The following is a 20,831-nucleotide window of genomic DNA, read 5'->3' as shown; positions in this document are numbered from 1 at the left end:
TAATAGGTAGGAGTAAGTGAAATAAATCAAATTTAAAATGATGCCTAATTGTAGAAATGGGAGGGTAGTGAGAGTAGAAGGGTTGGTATGAGGGGAATTCATGTACTGTAATTAATATTTTAGTTGTGTGAGTCTGCTGGGAAATGAGCATGAGAAAATAGGTAACTGGGGTAGTAAGATTTTATACTCTAGGGGTCAGAAAATGGGTCCTGCAAATGACTGGATTTAGGGAAAGGTCCATGCAGGGCTTTCCCCCCACTCCACTTGGGTTTTCTAGACCCCTTAGCTACTTTATTCTAATTATAACTAACCGCCTATTATCGAGATAAGAAAAAAAAAGTCAGGTATTGTCTGTCATCATTCTCAATTTGCTGATACTGAATTTGACAAACCCTGACAAGTTTTAGTTTTAGTTCATCTCTCTTCTCTTATAGATTATCCAATCAATGTTCTAAGAATTCAAAAACCCAATAGTGGAGGGAAGAAGAAATATGTGTCCTGTTGAATTAGTTCTTGAGTAATTGAGGGTTGGTTCTTGAATCGTTTCCCCTAGTTTGTTTGGTAGTTTATTTCTAGGAATATATATTTCTTTCTTTCTTTCTTTCTTTTTTAAGATTTTATTTATTTATTTGATGGAGAGAGACACAGTGAGAGAGGGAACACAAGCAGGGTGAGTGGGAGAGGGAGAAGCAGGCTTCCCGTGGAGCAGAGAGCCTGATGCTGGTCTCAGTCCCAGGACCCTGGGATCATGACCTGAGCTGAAGGCAGACACTTAATGACCGAGCCACCCAGGCGCCCCTCTAAGAATATATATTTCAACCCAGGCTTTTTGTGGCAGATATAGTTAAGATGGGAAATTTATAAGAGAAGTTACTTTATGTGGTATGGGACAAGGTACCCTTGGGGTTCAGAGGATGAGTAACCTGAGTGATCCCTCTTGCAGTGTTTCTCCTAGTTAACTAATTTTTCTTGAGCTCTTATAGTGCTGAACACCAAAAGACTAGGTCTTTGCCCTTGAGTTCCCTACCTAGACCCTCACCCCAGTAGTGGACACAGCTCTGAGCTCTGTTAAGAACCAAGCTGCACTTGGTACCAGTAGGAAAGAACAAGGGACCCAGCACTCTTGGGAGCTGGTGAGTCAGGGAACAGATTCCTGGGTTGACTGAGCAGTACAATGCCATATAATTGTATATACGTGGCACAATATTCCATCCCCTTTTTAATGCTTAGTCTTCAGAAATTAATAAAAAGCTCTTTACCCATGATATGGAATTTCTGAATTATATATCCGGTGATGGTGATGGGTTTGGGCAGTTCTTTTCTTCTTTGACTAGTGTGTTCACAAAGATAACTTTCTGGTGTAGATTGCTCTTCTTGCTCCCATTGAGGAACCCATTCCTCACAAGAATTTGGGGGACACTGTATTTAAAGAGACCACTTATTTGGGAGGCAGTGTATTTAAAGAGAACTACTTATACCTTCGTATGTGTGTATATTTGTATATGGCGTCTTGAAATTCAGGGCATCCGAAGAAAATATATTTTGTAAAGGACCTCATTATCCAATGAGAATATTCTCAGGTTGTCTCTTTAGTAAGTTAAATTATTTTACTGACACATGAGGATATGGGTAAACAGTGGCACATTATGAACTACTTTGTACTGATTGTAGCAACAGCTATGCAGCAAGTGGATGAAAGCAAAACACCAGGAAAAGGGTACCCTTATAATGTAACTGAGTTTGATTTATGAAGTCAAATTGAGAAAGACGTTTAAGAAATTCCCCCTTGATGAGACAGGGTGGTTTGGGGGAAAGAACAGGACTTTTTTTTTTTTTTTTTTTTTTTTTTTTGAGTGAAGTTGGGTGATCTTGGATGAGAGAACTTCCTTAGAAGTGGACCTAGAGGGCGCCTGGGTGGCTCAGTTGGTTAAGCGACTGCCTTCGGCTCAGGTCATGATCCTGGAGTCCCGGGATCGAGTCCCGCATCGGGCTCCCTGCTCAGCAGGGAGTCTGCTTCTCCCTCTGACCCTCTTCCCTCTCGTGCTCTCTCTCTCTCATTCTCTCTCTCTCTCAAATAAATAAATAAAATCTTTAAAAAAAAAAAAAAGTGGACCTAGAATTGGTTAGTTGGGCAGCGATTGGAGGAATTACATGTATATTATATGTGATAGTAAAATGTTTCCTTTATTATTATTCTTCCTGTAAGCTAGTGTTTTGTGTCTGTCAACAAATATTTATTGAGCACCTGTTTTTTTGGAAGTCTCAGTTGGGTAGTGGTTCACATAATCTTCACTTAGAACAGGGCCGAATGAATGAATGGGTTAGGGCTACAAAGAAGCAGCAGACCTTGGCCTCCATGTGTTTGTAATTCTAGTTGAGGAAATAACCTGCACCACATACCGTACAGTGGTGACTAACAAAACAAAGCCACAGTTCAGTGCTTGTGCTCCGGAAAGGTAGAGATGAATGCAGTGAGTACTAGGGTGATACCACTGGATGTGGCCTTAAATGTATTGCTGAGGTAAAGACCTGGGAGGTGGGGTGTCCTCTGCAAAACACTGCCAGGTGTTGATATATTAAGTATAATTGTATATTGAGTGCCTTCTGAATGTCAGGCATTGAGCTAGCTAGGCACTTTATATTCTTTCATTCCTTCATTCCCTTATTTATGTGTCCAACCAATACTTATTGAGTGCCTTCTGTCTGCCCAGGTGCTAGTGTAGGCACTGAGTATTATCTCTCATACTTTCTCTAACCTTGTGCAGTTGGTATTATTATTTCACTTTTAGAGCAAACTGGTGCTCAGAGATAGCAACTTGTCTAAGTTCATATCATGCTGTTTGAAAGGTAGGACCAGGGAAATTGATACTGGCTTATGATTGTGTTGTTATGTCTTTAGGTTTCTGATTTTCAAAAAAGTAATTCCTAGAATGTTTTTAAGAAAACACATTTCCAGATTAATGTATTTACTCTTATACATTTGTTTACTAAGATAAGCAATAGCAAAAATAATAGAAAACTTATCTCTTCACTTTCCTTTCTTTTTTTCTTTTTTAAACCAAGAATTGGGAAAAGACCAACTACTGAATTATACTGAAAAGAACACCTTGGTCTGGCTCATGGCCTTGAAATGATCACAAACTGTTAAGAAAACATAACTCAGATTAGGTATGAGAATTGCTGGGCTTATTTGTAAAGAGGTTTCACTTGTTCTTTGTAGGAAGCGAATAGATGAGGCAGTAGGGTTAGTTCTCAAAAAAATGTAGACCAGTCCGTCAATAGAAAGGGTGGGACCTAAATTTATTAAAGTGAACACAAAAGATGATGGAATTTACTCAGAAGGCAGGATTACAAAAGGAAAGAAAAAAATTAAATTGAGGGATAGAGATATTGGTGGGGAGAAGCTGGGGGCAGGGCTGAGTGTAGAGTGCTGGAATCAAAATTTAAAAAAAAAAAGAAAACAGGAAATATGACTAATAATACATTCAACAACAGTGCTATGGTTACTGTTATACTCTTTAACTAGAAGAGTATGCTCATGCTTGCCAGATGAAGTGAAGAGTCTCTATTTATTTATTCATTGGGTGGTTCTGTGTCACAGTGGGAGTCAGTATCTCCGGTATATGAGTTGTGGTCCATCAAGCAGAGCTTTAGTCTGACTTAGAAGGATACCATTGCATGCATTGATCATAGGGTAGTAGACTGTTTCTCCTTTAATGAAGCTCTGTCACCCTGTAAACTTTTTTGAACACTTAACTACAGGCAGGCTGTTTTAAGGTTGGACCCTAGCTTTGTGTTATGTGTAATTTTGTAACGTTAAACTACTTCAGTAGAACATTTTGAGTAGGCTTGTTCAGGCACCAAAATCATTTGATTATTTTCCCCTCATCTGTTACACTGACTGAACCCTGAACTGTGAATTGAAATTCCTAAGAGATCAGTGTGGTCAGGTTGTTAAGTGGTCTAAATAATTCACCCTGTTGCTTTGTGTTCTTCTTTGGTGGATTTGAGGCCTAGCTGTTCAATCTGTTGATAAGGAGTTTAGCTCCAAATGGTTATCAAGATAAACCTGTAGACTTGACTCGTGTGAGAGAAATAAAATCTGGTCACATCTACTTTATTAGATACAAAAGAGAAATCAAGTGTAAATCTCTTAATTTTAGCTCTGTGTTCTATAAAAATATGAAGGGGAGTAAGAAAAAGATGCTACTTTTAGCATTTAAAAAATTATGAAATGAAATAAGAGAAAAGAACAAGATACTACTTTTAGTTTTTCTTTTTTGAGTTCATGCATGTTTTGCATAAACATGGACATATCTGTGTCAGACAGGTTCTCGTTCTTTTTATGTCCTTTGAGTCCCTTTAATGGGTGTAAAATTTCTATTATGACTCTATTAGTGTAGTGATGTTGATGATATGATAGCACCTGTCAGGATATTTTTGCTTCAAATTGAGATATATTACACTCTGTACACTGAAAATGAACTTCCAATACAAGCATTTGATGAGAGTATATTAAATATGCCATAGGCCTGTTAATGTCAGTTTGTGATTTCGTTTTCTATGTACATTTTTTTTTCTTGAAAGGCATTTTTCATTTTCTGTTCCTCCTTTAGAGGAAGTAAGTAGGTTAGGCCACAGAATCTCAAATAATTCATCCTTCTTACAGTAACAAGCGGGAAGGCAGGAAGTTGAGATTTTGTAAAGGTTGCCTTCGGTGACTACCCCTTTGTGTATAATCTCCATGGCAGAAAAGGTAGCAAATCAGATAAACCATGGCTGCATGAATAGGATCATTGTCATTAAAATATGGCCAGGAGATAGGGGTTTTGAAAAAATATCAATAAGACTTAGGAACCATCCTATAAGCGATTTCATATTTAAAGGAAGCATAGATTAGTTGCCCCTTAGTCATCTACTATATGAGGGTAGGTGTGGACAGAAGACCCAGATACTCAAGGATTTGTTTGTTCTTGATGGTACTGAGATTTCATTTCTCACATGGAAATGATCTAGAGTTTTGCCTGCCGAAAATCTATGAACTTGGGCCCTGGGGGCAAAATTTTACATCTCTCCACAACGGGATCTCAATTCCAGTATGTGTGTGATTCAGAGTTCTTATCAGGCGGGTGAGTAGAATATCAAAGCTGGTATCTGTCATGCTTGATTTGAAAGGAAGATTTTTCTTTGTAGCAATATGTGTTTGTTGAGAGATGCTTCAAGTGTGAGTTTAGATTTTTCTCTTATCCTTATTGAATAAGCCTGTTTAAGAGGTTTGAATTTAACTTCTTTTGATGTGTCCTCCACTGACACTTAAATAAGGAGGGTTTCTTGGAGCAGCAATGTTACGCTTCTGCCAACAAAGCAAGTAAATACTTAGCAGCCTAGCTGTGAGTTAGAATTTCACTGAAGAATATGAGATAGATGGACAAATGAATTTGATATTTTTTTCTGATTTCCCCCTCCCTAATTCCCACCCACAACTAGTCTGTTGCATTTTCCCCTTCTCTTTTATTCATTCATTTGATAAATTGTATTGATACCTACAATGGGTATTCATCAGGGATAAGGAAATGAATAAATCAATGTCCCTTTCCTCCAAAGCCTCGTCTAAGTCGATGATCATGATACAATGTCAGAAGTATTGTGATGGGGGTATAGATTTTCTCCTCCTAGTCTCTCTTCTGGCATATCACATACACATACTCCAGTACTTGTAAAGAGAAGGACTCTCTTTCTCCCATGGGCCTTTCACAGGACCTGGAACCACAGTTGGTATGTGAGGAAGCTTTTATACCTCCTCAGCCAAAATATCCATAAGGTTGCCAATGGTCTACTCTTGGGTCATCATTCAGAGATTATGTCCTTCTGACTTTTTTTGGTTGTTATAACGTTCTTTTCTTTATAAGAGTGTGGCAAAACTAAGAGTTATTGACCTTATATCACCTTCCCAAATTCATTTTGAAAGTTTACATGTCGTTGAAATCCAGAGTCTTACTATTATTCTTAACCTCCCATTTTTCTTCACCTTCACCTCTGGACTCGGGAGAAATCATTTAGGGCTTTGTGGTGCAGAGGTCTTGGCCTTTGCAGTTATCATTCCCCTGCCCTGGTATGCTTCAGATATTGGGCAAACTGGTGCCTGGAGGGAATGTGGACACTGGAGAGCTGTTTGTTTTATTTTCTTCAAAATATCTGTGGCTCCATGTACTGCATGTCTACCATGTGCAAAACACTCTTAGCGTGCATGATTGAAACACACGTTTTTACAGCTCTGTAAAGTAGATATTCCCGTTCCATTTTCTTGATGAAGGAGCCTAAGGCTCAAGAGAGGTTAGGTACCCTGCCCAGGATTATGCAGTAGTTGGGAAATTATGAGGCTAGGACTCAAACCCAAGTGCTCTGGGGCTCCAGAGCCCGTGCTTGTCACCATCGCACTAGATTGGCTTCTGTATTGAGTAAAATACAACATGCTGGGCCCTGCAGTAGAGTCTGAGGGGCACTGTCTTGGGAGATAAAAGTTTGTTTCTTGGCTGGATGACCTCAATTTTCTTGCCTGTTAAATGTAATCAGTCTTAAGAGGTAGCTGTGAGGGGGGCACCTGGGTGGCTCAGTCGTTCAGCATCTGCCTTCGGCTCAGGTCATGATCCCGGGGTCCTGGGATCGAGCCCCGCATCAGGCTCCCTGCTCAGCGGGAAGCCTGCTTCTCCCTCTCCCACTCCCCCTGCTTGTGTTCCCTCTCTTGCTGTGTCTCTCTCTGTCAAATAAATAAAATATTAAAAAGAAAAAAATGACAATGCATGGAAGAGACTCCTCTGCTCTGGTATGTCTGTATCTCCTTCATGTATCTTGGGCTTTTTTTTTTGTTGTTCGGTCACCCCTTTGTAGCCGTGTGCTTGTGAGTTTTCCCCCTACAGGCTGTGTAACTCTCTGAGGTCATGAAGGTGCAGGCCATCAGAGAGGAAATCAGAAAACAGTAGACAGGCCTAGGAGTCAGAGGCCATATCTTTCTCAGGATCACTTTCTCCAGGCTGGACTTCGAGGACTGCAGGTCCGGAGGGCATTCTCCAGGCTTAGATACTATGAATCTCACCACTCAGATGCAGGTGGGGAACAAGGGTCCGAAGGTAGCATTCGTAGCTGAATCTAACGTGAAGATGAATCAATTTTATTCCTGTAAAATACTACCGACTTTCATGTTATTTCCTGAATTTATTTTCCGTGGCTCAGCATTTTCCCAAAGGCCAGGGGTGGGGGCGTGAGGGACTCCATGGAATTCAATGCACTGTGATAATAGAGTCACAAAGCAAGGTGACCGTGGGAAGCTTTGGCTTGTCCAGTACTTCACAGATCGCCACACTGCTACTGATATGCACTGTACATGTCCTGAAGACCCCCGGGGTATTCCACCCCTCTCTCAACAAAAAAACTTTGTATCATAGGACAGGAATCAGTGGTCTCCCAAAGGTTGTGTTTTGAGGAACAGACTGGGAAATGTTGCTGTGGCCTTTCATCTAGTTTTGTTGCAAAGCCTTAGCCTGGCCTGCAGTGTATAGTCAGACCAGCATAGTGGCAGAGAGAGCCTGGCCTTCAGGCCCAACTCCTTCCCGGTATGGCAGACCCTTATCCATCACTTTGGAGCTATTGTCCTATGAAGAAAGGTAATAGTCAAGGGAAACAAAAGCAAAAATAAACTGTTGGGACTACACCAAATAAAAAGCTTTTAAACAGAAAAGGAAACCAATAACAAAACAAAAAGGCATCCTACTGAACGGAAGGAGGTATTTGTAAATGATATATCTAATAAGGGGTTAATATCCAAAGTATGTAAAGAACTTACACAACTCAACACCAGAAAAACCCAATCCAATTAAATGATGGGCAGAGGACTTGAATAGACATTTTTCCAAAGTAGATTTGCACATGGCCAGTGGACGAATGAAAGATGCTTGACATCAGTAACCATCCAGGAAATGCAAATCAAAACCACAGTGAGATAGCAGCTCATACCAGTCAGAATGGCTAGTATAAAAAAGACAGGAAATCCTAAGTGTTGGTGAGCATGTAGAATAAAGGGAGCCCTCATGTGCACTGTTGGTGCGAATGCAATTTGGTGCCGCCACCATGGAAAACAGTATGGAAGTTCCTCAAAAAATTAAAAAATAAAAATACTATACGATCCAGTAATTCCACTCCCAGGTATTTACCCAAAGAAAACAAAAAATACTAATTTGAAAAGGTATATGCACCCCTGTGTTTATAGTGGCATTACTTATAATAGACAAGCTATGGAAACAATCCAAGTATCCATAGATGAATGGGTAAAGAAGATGTGAGATATATGTGTGTGTGTGTGTGTGTGTGTGTGTGTACACACACACACACACACACACACACACACAGTGGAATATTACTCAGCCATCAGAAAGAATGAGATCTTGCCATCCGCAACAACATGGATGGACCTAGAGGGTATTAGGCTAAGTGAAATAAGTCAGAGAAAGACAGAAACCCCATGATTTCACTTGTCTGTGGAATCTAAAAAAACAAACGAACAAATAAAAGAAAACAGACTCGCAAATATAGAGAACAAACTGCTAGTTGCCAAAGGGGAGGAAAGTGGGGGGTGGGCAGAATAGGTGAAGAGGGTTAAGAGCTAGTAGTCTTTTCTGGAGCTATGTAAATATGAGATATTATTAACAATAAAATATCTGCTTTTATGGAGTGATCTTGAATCTTGTGATATTTAGATTTTGAACAGGTGGCCTACCGTAAGAGATACCACAGAAATACAGTCAAATGAGAGAAACAAAAATCACCGTCTAATTTTTTTAAGATCACTTGAGCAGCGTTCATGAACTCACGTAATTGTTAAACCAGATAATTATAATAAAAAGCTAACATTTTATTGACTGCTTACTGTGTGATAGGCACTAGGCTAAGGTATTATCTGATTTATCTCATGGAACCTTACTTACCATTGCCCAATGAAGAAAGGTTCCCTTCTCCACACTTTATAGGTGGGGGAATTGAGACTTCCAGAGCTAACTGGTCTGAGGTTACTGAGTAGGCAGTTGTCAGATTTTGCAAAGTGAAATGAAGAGGAGGAAAGAAGAAGGAAGCAGTTGAAAGGGCGAAGGATAGAAGGGGGAACTGATGAGTGCGTGGCAGGTTTTGGGGATGATCCATGAAGTATTTAATTTGTGCCTGTGACAGGATGACAAGGAGCAAGGTGGGTGAGGATAGGGAGCCTCAAAACAGTTTTATAAGCCACATTAAGAAGGTGGTTAGCAGTGAAGAGAGGCTTTTTCGGTGGTGTTACCGAATCGTGACATTAGGACTTTTTGTAGGTCACACTGTGCCAGATAAGAGCATTCAGTTAGGGACAGATGATTTCTACAAAGTAAACAAAAAGCCAGCTTCAGTTGATGGTATTAAAGTGGGCAGCATAGCAACAAGGCGTTGGATTCGCACAGTAGAGATTGACTTTTCTCATGGATGTATGTTGCTCTGGATCTCATTGCTGTCTATCTTCTGCATAATTGGCATTTTTGTTTGGTTCCTGATGATTATTTTAGGGTTAGCATTCCTGACTCTTTACAAAAGGTAGGTTGTCCTTTTAACCCAAACTGATTAAAACTGATATCTCAGTTCTGTCATCTGAGTGACAGAATTTTAATCCGATTCTGCTTTTGAGGTGATGTTTATCCCCATTTTATAACCACTTCCAACTCATGGCCATATCCTCTCTGTACCTTATTTTTGAAGAACACGCCTGTTAACTGTAAAGCTATAAAATGTAACTCTAAAAAAGCCACTGTAAGATTATTAAAACTATTTAACTGCTCTTAGTGAACATTAACTAGCCATTCTTTTAAATATACTATTTTAAAACCATGGTCTGAGCAGGAATGGCCCAGCTATAGTTAGCTCCTTTTCTTAATAATCTTTATTTCTCACTTTATCTGCAGATCCAGACTTTTGGTTTATAGGCAGTGCCCACTCTTTCACTTGATTTTGAGCATCCTGGATTGGGTGGCTTATCTCTCAAGAGACTGTTGTCTTCATCTCAGTGCTAGGCAGGTTCTTCACCTTGACTCCACTATAGGAGCTCAGCACTGGGGGCGTCCATGCCCCTCACTCGAGCCACCGCTTGTTTTATCCACTTAGTGGCAGATATGAATGAAGGGATTGTATGAAGGGGGGATTATGAAGGACACACAAACTCTGCTTATCTCTAGACAAAATAAGATAACAGTAGATTCTTGACATTTGTGAAGGATATATCCCAAGGCAATCGCCAGTTCTCAACTTGAAAAAAAAACTCATTGTAACATACAATTCCTTCCTTCAGATTACTAAAGTATAACTGAAAAATGTAAATGCTGTCTCTAGACCTTAACTACTTATCTTGCTTGATGAGCAATTTTTGTACTGTCTGGAGCACTTATTGAAACAAATTCACACATCTTTTCTACTTACTTCCTTTTGGAGCATTTGGTAGTTTTGTTCACACAATGTGTCTGAGTCATCATTGCATTTGACATTTCAGTCTTTAATTTATCTGAAACTTCTATTTTGTGGCTAGGGCCTAGCGCTTTCATAAACATTTCCATATTCCCCTCATTCTGTCATCAACACTAGAATCAACTAGCAGTTAATTTTGTTTGTTTCATTTCTTCACGAGAAACAATGGTTTATCTCTTTCCTTATGGTGGCCATGGACTAAGACTAAGTGCTCTGAGTAAGAGCATCCCTGGACCATGGCTGGTCCAGGCAACTTGCCCTTGCCCCTCAGCTTCATGGCATGTCTCATTCAGAGTCATGTCTCTGCAAGATAACAGATTACTGAATGTCATGGGAACTTCAGATGCCTCTCAGGAGTGGTAGAAGCCATAAACAGTCTGTGAATGCCAGCGATCTACTATATATTTCTGATACCCGAGTTGTGGAGAAGTGAACCCTACCCTTCTTCTTCTCATCCATCTGTGGAGCTGATTCATTTGCATATACAGTTAAATACCTACTATTTAAATTACCCAAGAGCTTTGGGGAAGTTGACTTCCCTTAGTGACTTCTATGCTATAGTTTCCATTGTTTACAGCAATCATAAACTAAATATTTTCATGGAAAGACCTGCCTTTCGTGACATGAATTGTTCTAAATTGACATGAAAAAGGATTTTAAAACATTTTTTTCCTTTTAAGAAAATTTGAACAGACATAAAGGAATGTCCAGAGAACAGATTCCCTCCCATGGCTGTCTTTCAGCAGACTATTGCCTCCTCCTGGGGACAGCCAGTGTTACCAGTTTCTGATGAATCCTTGCAGAGAGAATGTTTGCCTATATAAGTTACACACACACACACCCTTTTATTTTATAGAAGTGGTAGCACACAGTTTTTATACCTGGCATAAAATTAGAGTATTGGTAGTGTGTTGGAGCTCTTTCTATATCAGAATGTAAAGAGCTTCCTCATTGTTTTTTATAATGGCATTGAATACCATATGGATGTACCGCAATGGTCCTTAATTGATGGACTTTTGGATTGTTTCCAGTTTTTTGACTTTACGAACAGACCTGTAGTCAGTGAATAACATTTTACATTTTTTCTTTTTACATATGTGCGAGTATCTGTAGAATAAATTTCTATGACTAGAACTGCTGAGTTGGAGGATATGTTTTTGGAAATTGATCTCCAGAGAGGTTGTTTTCATTTATAATGCCACTGTCAATGCACGAGAGGGCCTGCTTCCCCATATTCTCATAACAGGATTTTTGAATATAAGATATTAACTAATCTCCTCATTGCCTCCTTTTTCTTGAAAACTACTGGTATATGGTAGGTTGAGGCTTCCAGGGATTTATTCATGTGAGAGACTGAGCAAGTTCATCCATCAGATACAATGTCCCAAGGGAAAGGCAAGTTGCAAAGCTTTGTTTGGAGGCAAGGAATGGTGCAGGAGAGAGAGATACAGAAGGTAATTCTGAGGACAGTGTTGCATGTCATTTAATCAGTCTTCCAGCCCTTTTGTTGGAGGCTTAGGGCAAGAAGATTGTAATAAAAATGAGTAAAAGCTAAAGTGAACTGTTTCACCAAAGAGGGACTTTGGGAGTCTAATATGTTTGAATTAGTGTCAACAGGAATGGTCTCTGCCTTCGGTAGTCATCAGCTGCTAACAGTGGGCATCAGTAAAAGCACATTGGACATCAGAACCCTTGATTTTAACCATTTCCAGTCATGATAGGAAAGCTAGTGGGAATCAGAAGATCAAAAGCTGCAGTGGTGTATTTGCTGGATATGTGAACCCCAAAGTGGTCCTTTTTGACATCAGCAGTGGCTGGAGACTGTTAGGATTTAGAAGAGGTTAAGAGTTAAATGGTGGCTCTTCGCTGATAGCACAGAGGACGTACCATGGTGCACTTTTGAGATACTTCCTTAGGAAATCTCAGCATCATTAACAAGAGATTGGGGATGAGATTTTCTGCAGAATGACAGATGCTGTTTCTGACTTGCATTGTGAGGTACTCTGTTACCTACCTGCTTTTTATAGTCCGTGAAATATAGGTTACACATGGGATTGTGGAATAACACCAGGTGATAATTAAAGAAAACATAACACAAAACATTTCTAAGTTGTGGGGGGGAAAAACTGCTTCTTTCTTAGGACCCCAACTGATTGAAGTGAAAAGACTTTGTATGTATGCAATGTGCGCACTTCTGGAGAATGAAAACAAGGGAGGAAGACGTAGGGTGTCATGAAGAAGCAGCTTCTGTTAAAATAATATTGGGTTGTTGGATGTTCTGTCTGATGAAGAGATGATAGAAAATGTCCTAGCCATTCCAACTTCTTGTGATAGTGCGAGTAGCCATTTGGCTTCAAAATCAGATCATGGGAAAGACAACATGGTAAATATTTTTATGCTATCGTATTTTCTACACAGTGTTCGCAAACCTTAAAGTGAAACGATAGAAAATTTTTGATAAATTTTAAATATGTGCTTATAGGTAGAGTACACTGTGAAACATTACCGATGTTTTATGGAGCAAAAGCAAATTCTCAGTATTTCTAAAAATGTGTCATGAGCATTTACTGCGGGTTTTGTATAGGGCTAACTTTTAGCTTTCTCCTGCTTTCTATTCCTTCTCCTAGTCACAGGATTTTATTGTTGTGAATTTTATGCATTTATGTTTTTTATTTTTTTAAAGATTTTATTTATGTATTTGACTGAGAGAGACACAGCGAGAGAGGGAACACAAGCAGGGGGAGTGGGAGAGGGAGAAGCGGGCTTCCTGACGAGCAGGGATCCCGATGTGGGGCTCGATCCCAGGACCCTGGGATCATGACCTGAGCCGAAGGCAGACGCTTAAGGACTGAGCCACCCAGGCGCCTGGGAAAAGACTGAAATTCTATTTCTGTTGTATATGTGTCTTAATGACACTTTGTTAATAAGTATATATTTGATGGTATTTTATTAAAAGGATACAGTTGCACTGATATACATAAATCAAGAACTTCGGCCCTAGTAAATTGGTTTCTGGATTTGTCATGTCTAAGGAATAACTTAGGGAAAAGTAGGTTTAGCCAGATTCTTAGAGGGGTAAGACTCTGAGACAAGACAAGACAGTGGTTGAGAAAAAAGCCCACGGTTGGAATGAGACTGACCTGGTTTCAGATATTGGCCATGCCACCAGATAAGGTTTTGGGTGAATTACTGAACTCTGCAACTCACTTTCTTTAGTGTAGACTGGAGGGATTCTTAGAACCCATCTTTTTGTGAGAAAGAAAGAAATGAAATAATATATGTAAATTGCTGCTTTGAATCCTTTTCTGGAAGAAGGTGAGATTGAATTAATAAATTAAAAAGTATACGTATTATGTCTGACACTGAGTACCTGGTGAATAAATGCTCTTGTGATTAGAGAAAGAATAGTAAAACTTTCTTTTCCATGGATCATTCAGGTTTTACCCAGTTTATTCACCAGGGGGGAAATTATTCTGTCACTCTACTGTCTATCAAGAAAAAGTTGCCACTCCTACAACACTTAATAAGGAAGTTGATTTTGTTGCTGATCTCTATTTAGTGAGGTAGGAGTTGTAGAGAACTTAAGTGCAAGTCTTAATTCACTTAACATCTTCACTGTTTCTTAGATTAATCTTCCTCAGGCCTTCACATCTTAGTTTCTGTTTTAAGGGTTAAGTCCTAATGATAGTGCAATCTAGTACTTCTTCAATTTCAGACTGTATAAAATTTGAAATGATCAGAAATAGACCTAATATGTAACATTTGACATTTACTCATTTAAAGGGGACAAAGGAAGAAAGAATATCGAAGCATCTAATAAACTTCAACAAAAGCTAGCTATATTTCAAAGAAACACAGGTTTTTCTTCTATTGACTATTTAAGAAATAAATGTGTATTATGTATCTAAAGAGACTGCACTTAAAATATATTTCTATTACAGAATTTTTCAAGCACTTATAAACCTAAGATGTAGTATAATAAACTGCTCTGGGCCCTTCAGACTTCTTGAGAATTACCAGCACGTTGCCTGTTTATTTCACCACTTCACCTTCTTGACTAATTTATAGCAAATTCCTAACTTAATCATTCCATCTGTCAGTTTCTGTTGACAAGGATGAAGTCCCCTTTTGAAAGTACATGCCATCATCATCCCTCCAGAAAAATCAGCATTTTTGTACATCATCAAATAGCCAGGTGGCATTCATGCTTCCCTTCCTGTCTAATCTTTGTCGTCTTCTTTAAAAAATAGTTTAAATCAGGGTCCAAACAAGATCTATGAATTATGTTATTGTGCTTTATTAATATGTCTCTTAAATCTCTTAATCTAAGTTTCAGATTTCCTCTTCCATGTATTTTTTTACTCCTGGCCTTTTGTGTGTGTATGTGTCTGTGTGGCAGAAAGCCAGGGTTTTTTTTGTTTTTTTTTTTTAAAGATTTTATTTATTTATTTGACAGAGAGAGACACATAAGCAGGAGAAGGAACATAAGCAGGGGGAGAGGCAGAGGGAGAAGCAGGTTCCCTGCTGAGCAGGGAGCCCGATGTGGGACTCAATCCCAGGACCCTGGGATCATGACCTGAGCCAAAGGCAGACGCTTAACGACTGAGCCACCCAGGCGCCCCACAGAAAGCCAAGTTTTTATCCTATACAGCAGTGGCTCTCAAGTCTCTTTGACCCTCTTAAGAATGACTGAAAACCCCAAAGAGTTATTGTTTGTATGGGTTATATCTATTAATATTTTCTATATTCAGAATTAAAATACATAATTTAAACTATTTACTTAAAAATAACAGTAGCAAGCCCGTTACATTAATATATGTCTGCACAGTTTTCATGAAACATAATCATAGTTTCCATAATGGAAAAATGAGAGAAGTGGCACTGTGTTACATTTTTGAAAATCTCTTTCATGTCTGGCTTAATAGAAGATAGCTGGATTTTCATACCTGCTTCTGTATTCAATTTGTTGCAATATGTTGTTTTGGTTGAAGTGTATTAAGAAAATCTGCTTTACACAGATGTGGGGTTGGAAAGGGGGAGGAGTCTTCTAAGTTTTTTCATTAAATGGTGGACATTCTTCTGTGATACTACACCAAAAGTTGACAAGTGGTAGTTTCTTAAAGGTAAGTTGCAGTGAGCAATTTGAAACCCTGACAATGAACTTTTCATACTACATTACATTAAAATCCATTGGTCTGTCATACACTTAAATGGATCCTTTCCAGGCATAATTTTGTGACATCAAGTATGGTTATTTGGAAAATACTGCTTCACTGAGTTATGCAAATCTCCCAAATGTTGACATATGTCAAATATAAAATATTTTAAAAATCCTATTCATGACTGTTACCACCCATCTCCTTAGAAAAGTATTTAGCTACTGGGAAGCTGTCAAGCTCATGGTGGTAGATACACGTTTTCCAAAATCATGGTTTTCCCTTGAATGCTCAAATTGTATCTTCAGCAACAAATGCTGTCAGTGTTTTCCTTGTCGCTGACAGGCTCACTTCATTTATTTTTGACAAAATATTTGCCAGATATCCAAACCTGAATGAACAAGAGTTTGTTAAATCAATGGCATCCCATGGAAAAAGCAGCTCATTCAGCTTGCGTCTCAAACAGTTCACGGGTGCTCTTCCTTGGTGCTTTGACACACCCGAGCGCTCTATGTGTGCTTCCCCTTTCATCACACAGAATATTGAAAAGATGTGTATTCACATATCAAGACTTAATGAAAGCTGTTACTTGACTTCATCAAGGATGATCTCGGGTGAAACTGGTGTTTCTTTTAAGTACAAGGTGGTAAAGGAGGCAATGACTACTCCTACCCTTGGGTGCCATCAGTGTGGATGTCAACATAGCAAAGAAAGCAAATAATGGGTTAGTATTTTTATGAAAATAGTTTTGACTTCTTGGGCCTTTTGAAAGGGTCTCAGGTCCTCCCAGGGTCTGTGGACCACACTTTGAGAATTTTTGCTAAGAGTTTCTGACAGTCTGAATTTTACTCCCTCTCTATTTTTATAGTGTGATTTAACATGTCTCTTTGCCTCTGGTATTTCCTGTAAATAGACTTGATCAGATTAGGTTTGGTTTTGTTTTTTCTTGGCAGGATGACTTTGGGTTTGTATTCTTAGTGGTCATCGATGGCCATTGCCAAAGCCATTCATTTATTGAGGATTGAAAATGGTAATGTTTCAGTTTTGTCATTCCTTATTTTTTTAAAATTTTTTTTAAGGGTAAAGTGGGTATCTTATTTATTTGTACTTAAACCTATAAACCAATCAGCCGAACTGGTACTATTATCATGATACATTAAAATACAAAACATCTTTCTACAAATACTAGAATAATGAACAAATTAACAGTTCTAGTAAAACATGATAGGGGACAGAAGAAATCAATGAAGCACATCATAGCTTAACCCTTCACCGTTAACAGTTGAGGTTATTAACAAGAAAAGCCTCACAATCTCAGAAAATACAAATTATCCTTCATACACATCTTTGTATCTTCACTTCCTATTCTTTAGGTTAGATTCTAGAGCCTAAAGCTATCCACATTAGGATTGTATCTAGTTATCTATAGCCAGAAACACTTTTTATCATGTTGTCCATAGCAGTGGACTGCTACTGAAACCTCTTTGATTCCAATCCCCTCAATGGACACAATAAGAATAATGGGAAACAGAATATCGAGGTAGAGATATATAGGACCCTAAAAAACAAAGCCTAGGAGAAGTAATATAGCCACTGCCCAAACTGAGACCAAATAATATTCTCATAGTCACACATCTTCAGGCTGTATGTTCACAGAGTAATTTGGGAACAAATCCATTGTTTGCTGGGTACTAAAATACTTAGCGGATTGTTGTATTACACTGTGGCTTTCCCCAGAACTTTCTAAGACGGACTCCAAATCGCTGATGGAATTTTACTGGAACTGGATCTGGGGCTGCAGGGATTCCTGTCCACAGTTCTGGAGCTGATTGTTCCAGGCTTGGGGGCACCAGGTCTGACTGGCCCAGGAATGGTTGCTCCAAGACTGGCCATTCCCAGGAGTGGTTGCTCCAAGACTGGCTGTTCCAGGTCTGGTTGCTCCAATTCGGGTTATTCCAGGTCTGGTTGCTCCATACTGGAAGGTTTCCGGAAGTGTTCCTCAGGTATCCCTGGTGGTAGGAATAGAAGCCTGGGTATTCTGCGGTTGCTGTGCTGTTCTGAGTCACACTCTTGCTCTCCTTTGGCCAGTGGTTTTTCTGCCACCTCTTACATTTCATTCTCTGGTTCTGGAACCAGGTCTTCACCTGCTTATAGCTAAAGTTCAGAATGTTGGACGGTTCCTACATCTGCTGGAGACTGAGGTATTTCTGTCTCAAATAAATCATTGAGGACATAGAGTTGGGTCTGAGAGAACACGGTCCTGATCTTCTCTTTCTTGCCCTGGGCCGTATCTTCCTTCCTCACTGTTCTCTCCTCTCCAGAAGTGGGTGGTAGTTTTACCCTGGGACTGGTGGAGGAGTTGGGGCTGTCCTGAACAAGCAGATCAATGGAGGAAGGAAGAGGAGAGATGGTCTGCTTGGGGTGTCTAAGCAGATGACATTTTGCATGGATGCATAATTTTCTTCAGGCCCATAAATCTCAGGCACTGGAGAAGAGTCCCTAGAACTGGGTGCTTCAGGGCCAGGCGGGCATTAGGGCAGAGCTGGATCCTTGCGAATTCTCGGTTAATCCTGTCTCTCCTTCTTTATTTATTAGCAGGAGCTCTTTCTAAACTGACACTTCCTCTCCCCGATGATTTGGCTACCCTGAGATACAGTTCACAGGGGTCTCATGCAATGTAGGCAGGATAAATCCTTGTTTCTTTTTCCAGATAATGAGTTGGTTCCATTGTAGTCTCAAAAGGTGATCAATGAAGTGTTCTTGGTTTGTTTGTTTGTTTTCAATATCAATATGAACTCATGGATCTAAACTTCCTTGATGTGTTTCAATTCTTTGCAGGAATCCTATCCTTAGTTTGGCCAGCAGGAGCCTCTTCAAGTTGGCTTCTGAGTTCTTTTGATATGACCTCTGTTGTCTTTGATAGCTTCCTTGCTTTTTGTTGACCAGTTCCAGATTCATCTTGCACATCTGCCACTGAGCAGAAATCAGCCCCTTCTCTGGGAAGACCTCAGAGAAATGGTATTTAGAGATCACAGTCTGAGCACTTGGCTGCTCATTACTGTTGGTTGTTTCTAGATTTTGTCCCTGGGCAAAGCTAGAAAATATGCATATTTTTTAAAGGTTAAAGTGCATTATGAATTCATACTGATAATTCCATTTAAATATAGGACTTACCCATCTTTCATTGCTTATCAATGACACCAACATAATTACTTACTTTTTTTTATCCCCTACCACATAGACAACAGTCTTGGAATAACAATATCAATGTGAACACTAACTGTGTGATTATGGAAAACTGTTTTGCAATTTTTTAAAAAATGCAAATTAAAAGCACTATCACAGTTAGCTAGTTGACTTGGTTATCTTAACATAGCCTTATTATTAGTGTTTGCTGTATATTTTAAGACTGCTTCCCTATTTTCCAGAACATCAAATTGGCAGATATCTTGACTGAATTAAATTAATCAATTTACTGAAAGAATCAATCACACTGTGAATTCATTGAATTGACAGAGCAAACTTAATTGACAAGTTTTGTGTAGATGACAGTCCTAATGGACTGGCATTTTCTTGTTTTTTTATTATCTAAATGGTTTCATTTTGTTTATTAACATTTAATATTAATTCTGTCCTTTATACCCACTCTCTTTTCAATATCTTAAAGCAACAACAACAAAAAAACTACTTAGTGGGCAAGAATTTCTATTTATATGTGTCATGATTTTTTATTTTGGATGAATATGCTATGAAACAAAGAATTCCTTTTTAAGAATAGAAAAATTGACACTTTCTAATTTATAAGTTTTAGTAATATTGTTTTTTCTATAATTTACCAGGGATTGCACTAGGAAAAAAAAATGATATTTTTTGAAGCATTTATTGCTAGATTTATGGGTATGAGATTTATGATCAAGAAAATTATGTAATTAGGGGAAACTGAGGCAATGGCCACTAAAATAAAAACTGATTTGTATGTAGAATATTTAATGATACGCCTTTCCCCCACTTCCAGGTTCAAAAATAAATCATGACTGAATCTGCCTCTAGTGCAAGTGGTCAAGAGTTTGATGTATTCAGTGTTATGGACTGGAAAGATGGAGTAGGCACATTACCAGGAAGTGACTTAAAGGTAAGCTGTCTTTATTAAATACAGTTATCTGTGTACGCATCTGTGTGTGTTTATTAAAATAAATTTGACTAAATATGTGAAAGAAGAATTAAAAGCATTAAGCATAACCCTCTAGGCTTCATATGATGCCCAGATCTCTACAGTAAATTTTCAAGACAATTTGAAATGCTGACAACTTGGCAGAAGTCTTTGTCACTTGGGGTGGTGGATGGGAATATTTTGGCAATATGTTCTTATTTTGCAGAAGTTGCATTGTAGCTTCCAGAGGATCATCCCAGGTTTGACTTTATCATGATGGACAATAAATATGGAAATGGTAGGCTTAGAAGACCTAGCTTCCTATGTTTTGTAGTTATGAACTTTATAACTTTAAATGAATAACCACATTCCCTGTGCCCTAGTTTTCTCTTTTAAAAACTGGATAATGTTAAAATATTGAATAGACAGGGCTATTCTCCTCCCTTAAATTATTTATACTATAAATATGGATTTTTATATAATCACTTGTTCAAAAGCTGGTCCTTCCTGTAAACCAGGTTGCTTTTATGTAGATGAGAACTCTCTTCAGAGAGTGATGCTTCAGTCTGCTCCTTTTCCCAGTCCTCCCTAAACCCACGGCAGGACCACCTCTGCTACCCTATGAAACATAGTTATGCAAGTGCTCATCCGGGAAGCCAGTCACCCCCACCTCTCATTTCTAATGTGTTTTTGCTCTAATCCTGTCTCTGGGACCTTGAACCTGTCTGTGGCCTTTTAGACTTTGTGTTTGTATGTGGTTACTCAGGTGTTTGAACTTCTAATCACCCTAACTGGCTGTCACTTGGCTTTCCTCTGTAGTGCTTGGTGTTGTGGTCTATCTTGAAGAGAAGTTCCTGCCCCCTAATAGTGGCTTCCTGAAATCCAGTACCTTTTAGTGGCTACTTGACAAGTATCTCAGCCAAGCCCATTCTAGTTCATCCTCAGTGGTGAGATCTGGACAATCTGTCATTGGAAGAATACTTAGATTTCAGTTGCGT

At 39.0% G+C, this 20,831-nt stretch overlaps 1 protein-coding gene and 1 pseudogene across 7 annotated transcripts in view; one reads left to right on the top strand and one right to left on the bottom strand.

Moving 5' to 3' along the window:
• The window catches only part of L3MBTL3 (L3MBTL histone methyl-lysine binding protein 3), a 119,876-nt gene that overhangs the window by 5,397 nt on the left and 93,648 nt on the right, over positions 1-20,831 (top strand). For all 7 annotated transcript variants that reach the window (XM_027603586.2, XM_027603584.2, XM_027603585.2 and 4 more), the window contains exon 3: positions 19,699-19,815. In XM_027603586.2, the coding sequence (XP_027459387.1) occupies positions 19,714-19,815 (102 nt within the window). In that variant the 5' untranslated portion in view covers positions 19,699-19,713. The remainder of the gene's footprint in view (positions 1-19,698; positions 19,816-20,831) is intronic.
• On the bottom strand, positions 17,311-18,861 carry LOC113927859 (annotated as a pseudogene).

The sequence above is a fragment of the Zalophus californianus genome, chromosome 7, assembly GCF_009762305.2.
Source record: "Zalophus californianus isolate mZalCal1 chromosome 7, mZalCal1.pri.v2, whole genome shotgun sequence".
Classification (NCBI taxonomy): domain Eukaryota; kingdom Metazoa; phylum Chordata; class Mammalia; order Carnivora; family Otariidae; genus Zalophus; species Zalophus californianus.
The sequence above is the reverse complement of the archived record's forward strand: the minus strand, read 5'-3'. Positions and strand labels throughout refer to the sequence as shown.